General features: G+C 38.7%; 1 protein-coding gene across 1 annotated transcript in view; it reads right to left on the bottom strand.

Moving 5' to 3' along the window:
• NBEAL1 (neurobeachin like 1) overlaps positions 1 to 8,056 on the bottom strand; it is a 91,438-nt gene that overhangs the window by 11,364 nt on the left and 72,018 nt on the right. Inside the window, exons 44-52 of the mRNA XM_085299352.1 lie at positions 7,352 to 7,461; positions 6,690 to 6,807; positions 6,216 to 6,313; positions 5,779 to 5,894; positions 5,208 to 5,298; positions 4,590 to 4,699; positions 3,844 to 4,016; positions 2,581 to 2,675; positions 465 to 581 (exon numbers count right to left, since the gene is read on the bottom strand). Coding sequence (XP_085155478.1) covers positions 465 to 581; positions 2,581 to 2,675; positions 3,844 to 4,016; positions 4,590 to 4,699; positions 5,208 to 5,298; positions 5,779 to 5,894; positions 6,216 to 6,313; positions 6,690 to 6,807; positions 7,352 to 7,461 — 1,028 coding nt within the window. The remainder of the gene's footprint in view (positions 1 to 464; positions 582 to 2,580; positions 2,676 to 3,843; positions 4,017 to 4,589; positions 4,700 to 5,207; positions 5,299 to 5,778; positions 5,895 to 6,215; positions 6,314 to 6,689; positions 6,808 to 7,351; positions 7,462 to 8,056) is intronic.

Here is an 8,056-nt window from a genome sequence, read left to right as displayed (position 1 = left end):
AAGAGAGGAAGGGTGGGCAACAAGCAGCCATTTCACATGCCACAGAAGATAACCTCAGCATTAGGTGCAGCAGAGGGTCAGTATTAGGCCAGCATAGTGCAGCAAGGTAGAGCACGAGCAAGCTGTGAAGAGCCTTCAAGGCTAAGCAAGCAGGGAAGTTCTGACACAGAATTATTTCTATGAAAAGTTTAACTTCTTCAAACAAGTCTACACACTTTAAATCTTAACTGTGTAAAAATAGCACAATACAGTAGCTGAGGCCAATGTTGTGTATAGCAGAGTTTGAGACAGACTGTTTTAAGTACGCAGCAAGGGAGATGGTACACATCATTTTCTTGATGTACAAGGCTGAAGAAGAATTCAGGGAAGGTTACATTTTTGGTATCACACTTAATCAACTCCAAACGTGCTCTTGGATTTCAGTAGAGAAGAAGCAAAGAAGGGGAAAGCATGAAGATACTTACCCGGGATCCTGACACTGCCATGTCCAGCTCGGTGCTGATGCCAACACTCGAAACTTCATCAGTGTGACCATAAAGGATCTGTAAGGGCTTAGGTGCCAGGCCTACAGGCACTCCTCCCTGAGAGTAACAAAAAGTGCAATGACACATTCTCTTGCAGCTGAAGGACAAAAAAAATAAGTTCTGGCATCTTCAGTATCACTGGCGTGAGATATATATTTGACACAGGCCAAAACCAAAGGTACAGCTCACCCATTCCAATTTCAATTTACTGCCTTTTATATCAGCAGCCCTACTTACTGAAATCACAAGAAATGAATGAAGGTACAGTTACTATGTGGATGACAGTTGTTCAGCTGAGGTGTTTCAACTCCTTTGCATGAGCCAGTGTGCAAGTATCACAGTAAGCACTAACAGGAGTGGTTCACCCACTCACTTTTTCCTTCCTTGCATATCTGAGTTTGTTCAGTTCCTACAGTTTACCATGGTATCGCCATACTGAAACTCAAAGAAACTAAAAGCTACTTTGCTTAAAATTACAGCAACTTTATTTCATTTTCTAAGGAAAGAAAGAAATAAATCCTCCAAGTGACTGCCACTGATATGAGAAACAATGGAAAGCCTGCAATAATGCTCATGAAGTGTGAGGCATTTGCCTGCACAACTGCAGGGTATCAAAACAGTCTAGCGCTTCTGTTCCAGCAAGTGTACTGTCAGCACATAACCTCACTCTCCCATCAGTTCTAAGGCAAGCCCTGTGCTTAAAGAGAAGGTGTGGTGAACTGTTCTGCAGAGAACACTTCATTCTGGTTTGTGTGACAGGAATTTGAGTGCCAACCAAGCCCTGAAAGGCTGAAGCATACAAGACTACAGAAGATAACAGAATATAGAGATAGGAAAAAAAGATGACAAAGCAGAACAGAAGTGGCAACATGCAGGACGTTGCTGCCACTATGTAAGGACCAAGATAAAACCCTCCAAAGAAAATTTTACAATATATACAACTGAAATATTATTTGTATACCTATTACATAAATAAAAACGTAGATTAAGAATTCCAACAAAAAGCAACTCCTATCTAAACAGAAATAAGTCTCTAGAGAAGAACTCATCATTTAACTCACTCTGAAAAGATAGACAAACTAAAAAATTCCCAATATTTATCTTCATCTGAGACCAAAAATCACTGTAAGCTCTAGAGCCTTGCTCTTCTGACCACACACCATTGGCACAATGCAGACCACTTCTTGAAAGGACTACATATACTCTCACCATAGAAACAGCTCACTGACTGGTGATTTTTTTTTTTTTTCCCACAGCATGCTTCTATAAAACACAGTTTTGCAGTACTGTAGTGGTTTCATGTGCTGATTTTAGTTCAATGATAAGACTAAGGTGACAACTAAATGTATCATCCATAAGACATGACGGGAACCACCCCCCAATTAATGCTATTTGCACATCCACAATGCAGCAATCAGAAATGAACATTTAAAGCATACAACAATAGAAAGGCCTCATATCTTGCGTGTTTAAGTACATACATGAATCATACAACCACCTTCATTGTGTGAAAGACCAATATTAAAGCTTTCTAAAATGACACTGTAAATCCAGGTAAGAGATCAATGTCTTTGCTGACTCCAGGCTTATTCATCAGTACTCCCTGCAGAGCAGAAGCAATGCCAAAATGCAGCCACTAGAGTGAGCACTGGCTTGCAAATATAAAAATCTTCAACTATAAACACTGCTCTGATTAATTCCTGCAGTCTTAAGCATCTCTTTTCTTCCAGGCTCTCATCTGTATAATGGGGGTAATATTTGCCTACAGTGAAAATAACCTGTAAAATCATTAAGAATGCCTTTAAAATAAAGAAAGGTAACCTCAAAGCATTGCCATCATTACTGTGCTCCAGTTTCATAGCAACTAACAAGTATAGTGAATATTTCAGTCACAGACAACCAGCCTAGTAAAATTACTGATCTAAACAGTTTTAGTGGACTATTCTATCTTGCATATCTGAAAGAAAAAAGAAATCAATAAATAATCGTAACAAAACAATCAACAACAAAAAAATATTTAGAAACTGCTTCTTATAGTATATCCTAAATAACTTACCTGCTGAACTATTTGCCATATCATGCATGTAGTATCTCTGGAGCCTGAAATTAGGTGAATTCCACAGTGATCTATTGCCAGGCAGGTCACAATATCTAGATAAGGGAAGGATGACAAGAAGATGTGATGTAGTCAGATACATTGTTGACATACTGCTTGCACAATCATTCTGCTGGAGATTGAAAATCTAGACATGTAAGACCAGTCAGTATGAAAAGTTCTACTGTAATAAGTGCTGATGAAGGTATTTATTAAGCAGTGAAGTCATTAGATACCCACAGGTCACAACCTGACTTAGTCACCTTCATTACTTAAAAAACAGAAGAGGTCAAACTATTTGGAAGTATGTTAAAGTCACTAAAGTGACTAAAAGCCATACTCAAGTGTTTATATATAGTCATAGAATCACAGAATCAGTAAGGTTGGAAGGGACCTCTGGAGATCATCTAGTCCAACCTCCCTGCTCAAGGAGGGTCACCTAGAGCATGTCAGACAGGGCTGCATCCAGGCAGGCCTTGAAGATCTCCAGAGAAGGAGACTCCACAACCTCTCTGGGCAACCTGCTCCAGTGCCCTGTCACTCTGACAGTGAAGAAATTCCCCCTCACATTCAGGCAGAGCCTCCTGTGGTTCAGTTTTTGCCCACTGCCTCTTGTCCTGTCACACGGGACAACTGAAAAGAGTTTGTCCCTGTCCCCCTGACACCCTCCCTTCAGGTACTTGTACACATTGACAAGATCCCCCCTCAGTCTTCTCTTCCCCAGGCTGAACAGGCCCAGCTCTTGCAGCCGTTCCTCAGAGGGCAGGTGCTCCAGCCCTCTGATCATCCTCGTAGCCCTATGCTAGGCTCTCTTCCAGTAGCTCCACGTCTCTCTTGTACTGGGGAGCCCAGAACCGGAGACAGTACTCGAGATGAGGCCTCCCCAGGGCTGAGCAGAGGGGCAGGATCACCCCCCTCGACCTGCTGGCAACACTCTTCCTAATGCACCCCAGGATACCATTGGCTTTCTCGGCCACAAGGGCACATTGCTGGCTCATGGTCAACTTGCCATCTACCAGCACTCCCAAGTCCTTCTCTGAATTTATATATAGTCCCTATTCAAGTATTCCTCTGTTCTTAATGTTGCCATTCCTTTATAACTGCTGTGCCTGCTCATATCCACTAGCTGTAATTCTTTCTGAAAAGACCAACCAAACATCAAGGTATGACACCAAAATTCACATACAACTTTTCATCCCAGAATATAAATAAAAAGTTACTAACCCATGTGCCTGATGTGCTGTCCAACCAGCTTGCCCTTTGTAAGAGATGTTACTCTGATGCTATTATCCCAGTGTCCTCCACTAAACAGCAGTTTTGCATCGTGGGATACTGCAAACAATTTAGAGGTGATCTCCAGGCCTGGTGCAAAAGGACCACCTATGTTGCGCTGGGTTCTGCGGGCAAATTATGAACAGTTAAGATTCACCTTAGTGTATGTCAGTGTATTCTGCACTGCCTACATCCTTAAAAATTAGTAAGAAATACTACCTGCATTGCTATACCTAAAAAAATGACAGGTGAAATCCTGGACCCCTGATAACCACAACAAAACTCATGCTACCATCAGCAGAAGCAAGATTGCACCTTAGATCTTTTGACTTTTACATGATTTGAGTTTGTGTGGATAACCTGCATCCTTAGTAAATACTGTAATATTAAAGAAAAAAAGAAAACTTGACAAAACTAAGGAAAAGAAACTACAACACATACCTCCACTATAGCATGAGCAGGTATGAAGACTGCTCATCTCAGACTCCAAGACAAGTTTGTGTGATTTGTAATTAGAAAAGCTACTTGCAAGTAGCTTTCAGAATGAAGGAAGAACCTTGTAAATACCACTTACAGAAGTCTTTACTGGAACAGTATCACAGATTAAATGTACTATTGAGCATCAGAAAATGCATACATGCAGCTGAATGCATTTACAGTAATGAAATACCATGCATTTTTCCTCATCATTTGCTTACTTTGGATTTGTCACTGTAGTATCTCTGATGAATGTAAAATAGTTGGAGATATTTTTATCATACGGTAACCAACCATGGGTTCCAATAAGGCAATTCAGACTTGCTGTTACCTGAAAGAGTTTGATAGAAAACAAAAATCAATCCAGAGCCTTATTTTCTGCTTGTCTTTCCTAGTAATGAAGCTTGCATAAACACCAACATAGGATGTTTAAAATTAACACAAAGGAAAAAACCTTTTTTTTTAAAAAAAAATCCAACTCAGGTTAAAGGTTTCAACAGGGATGAATCAAAGAAAAGTACATTTCAAAGCTGGGCTGCATTGCATTAGGAAATCAATTGCTATTATGGAAGCAGAACAAGTAGGCAACTTGTAATACATCTCACCACAACTTATACTGACATCTCACCATCAGCTAAATGCCATTCAACAAATTAGCCTTGCTTCTCTTCAGAAGACAAATACTTAACTTAAACATTACTCTCACCATAGATCTAAGGAACACATTTCAATACGAACAGCTGGGAACAGTTTCTCTAAGTTTTGTAGGAGGAAAAACAAAACCACCCCCACACCATGGTCTCCAGTCTCAAAGAACAGTATTGACACATGCAACTCACCAAGATCTCTGGGCTTCCCTGCGACATAAAAGAACGTGACTGATTCCTCGGGACAATAGCTTTGACAATGGGGACACCATCACTGATTCCCAAAAAAAAAAAAAAAAAAAAAAAAGATTTGGGGCATGATTTGAGTCTGATGATATTCCATAAATGTAGGACCTGCAGAGAGTGTGCCCAAAGCCTCCAGAATCAATACCAAAGCCGTCAAGTACTCTGACCCAGCCACACACATACTTAGTTCACACATCTAAATTGTGTCACAAACACCAGAGATAAAACCTGTCTCTGTTCCAGATCAGAGAGTTTAGCCACTGAATTCAGTGAGTCTTCAAATATCATGTGTGACATTCTTGGCTTTCAGAGTGGTGGTTAATTTAGTACTCAAATAAGATCCCCAAAACGAGCCAGCTGTTAGAAGTTGATAGTATTCAACCTCTATAAAGCAAACTAAAATGATAGAGCTCATGTTATGCATATTACATTCTTAAATATTTTCTTCAAATTTCACCTAAGTTATGACCTTTTTTTTCAGATTAGGCTCCAAACACTTTCAAATAAGGCACCTACCTCTATGAAGAATGACTTCAGTTCAGTGAGGTGCTGGAAGAGATTCAGAGTAGAGGTATCATTTCTGGTCAGTCTCTGCACTACCTCTTCTGCAGAAAGCCTTTGAGGATGCGGCTCCTAGGAGACATTTGAAGAAATACCAGGTTAGACAATCTTTTTATCAATTTGTTCAAGTCACATATGGTAGTCCCATCAGCAACCAATAGGAAAGCAGACATTTGGGCAACTAATTTGCTTTTGAAAGGGAAATTTCCTTCCTTTGAAAATGCTATGTTAGATTTCCATCAGTGCAATCTTTGAAAGCACTGATACAGTAAAAGATTAGTTTTTCCTGAAGTAACAAACCATTATCATTTTCCCATTTTTTCCATAAGCCCTTGATAAATTCAACTGAATTTAACCACACAAGTCTGACTGATAAGGAACAAACAGCATTACCTTTAGCAGCTGACACGGAGTTTGTCCAAAATTGTTTATCATCCCTTCTAAAGCTTTCCTTTCCTTCTCATCCGTTAAAGCATCCAAATCCACAGCTCCTACATCACAACCAGAATGAGAGAGGGATGGGGGAAAAAATTAACATAATTTAAACAATTTACTGAGAAAAGACATTGCGAACAAATGTATGAAAAAAAGTTAATGCATTATTACCCCTTTGCCCCCCTCCCCCCAAAGCCTCCAACAGTGCATCCATATAAAATATGACCTTCTGAAAACTCACTCAATGAGTTGCACCCAAAATCCACTGTTTGGAATAACAAACTAACATTTGTCAGGGTGTGCGAACACATACCCTGCCTCTGTTCCTATGCACATATATACAACATAGGTATATCATAGATACATAAAACTAGATTTTTAACTCATTTTTAAGTGGTTTTTAATTGGTTAAAAGAGCATATGGCTTTATACCTTCATAAGTACAGTAATAGAAGACATTGAGTGCCTCAACTGCAGCCGGGCCCCTCTGCTTGTAGCCAAAAATCAAATCTATCCATTCATGCAGATGAGCAGAAACATACTCTGATTCCTAGAGAAAAAGTTACTCTCGTAAGAACATGAAAAATACCACTCTTTTCTAGAAGTATAATTAATGTAAGAGATTGAACTCCTAATCTAAGAGTATCCACAAACTGAATATACACCAATGTATGGGGCAGAAGCATAGGAATATGCATGTATATTAAGGGCAGAAACTGCAAAGTAAGAAGGGAATTAATACAGCAAAGCAGCACACCTGAATATTGAGAAACAATGGAAAGCAAGCTGCTGGTTCCTTACTACTCCACAAAATAAACTATAAAAGGCAATGGAAGTGTTATCACTTAATTCCAAATTTTGCTTTTTCTGTTGCAGCAAACTTCTGAGTTACTAGCATCTTCAATCTAGTCTTCTTTTTTATTTATTTATTTATACACACAATACTTTGAACTGAAAGCTCCTGTATTACTTGTAACATCCAATACAACCACAACTCTAGTTCAAGCATTTTACACTTAAGCCACAGTGACAACATGCAACTGTCCTGCCTTTATCATTACTTCACGCAAAGAAACATTTAAATATCATCTTACCAGAGCCTTTCTGTGTTTATAAATGAAGTCTTCTGGGGAGTGGGCCCATTTGGGGAGAATAACATCATTTACTACCTCTTTGGATATTTGAAGCTGACCAAGGTTAAAACCTAGCATTTAATTTGGAGATTAAGAATTAGTTAAAAAAAAATATTTCAAAAGTTTAAGCACTCAGTAAAAATTAAAAAGCATTAATTTCTTCAACATAAAAGAGAAGAATATTGAAAAATTCTTGATGCAATTCTCCAGTAACTCTACCGGCACTGAAGGACAAATTCTGCTCTGCATTTCTAAAATGTTAAATGATAGCTGTCCAAAGCATTCAAATAATTTAGAAGGTTTATACTCCTAAACATATATGCATTTGCTTTATTTTACAAATAAATTTTGTACTCTTAATTATGGTAAGGGTGGTTAGCTTTATGTTGAAATGATTGTAGAATCAAGGCTTTTGGAAAGCCTTAAATCCCACCAACTTTCACTAAAAACTCTTTGGTTCTTAAATCACTTTTCAGAGTATGATTTGGACATTTTACAATTCAGAACTCTAGCAGATTGCAGCTAGCAGACTAAAGCATCAGCAGTACAAACTTACAGTTTGTTTTTTAAAACAGAATTCTCTATGCAATAAATGAGACGGGGAAAACCACTAGGAGTCTCATAGAAAATAGAATGTTTTTTCAATTAACATTATAGCAGTGAAAC

The sequence above is a fragment of the Rhea americana genome, unplaced genomic scaffold (assembly GCF_003343005.1).
Source record: "Rhea americana isolate MKP2758 unplaced genomic scaffold, rheAme1 scaffold_15, whole genome shotgun sequence".
NCBI lineage: Eukaryota > Metazoa > Chordata > Aves > Rheiformes > Rheidae > Rhea > Rhea americana.
The sequence above is the reverse complement of the archived record's forward strand: the minus strand, read 5'-3'. Positions and strand labels throughout refer to the sequence as shown.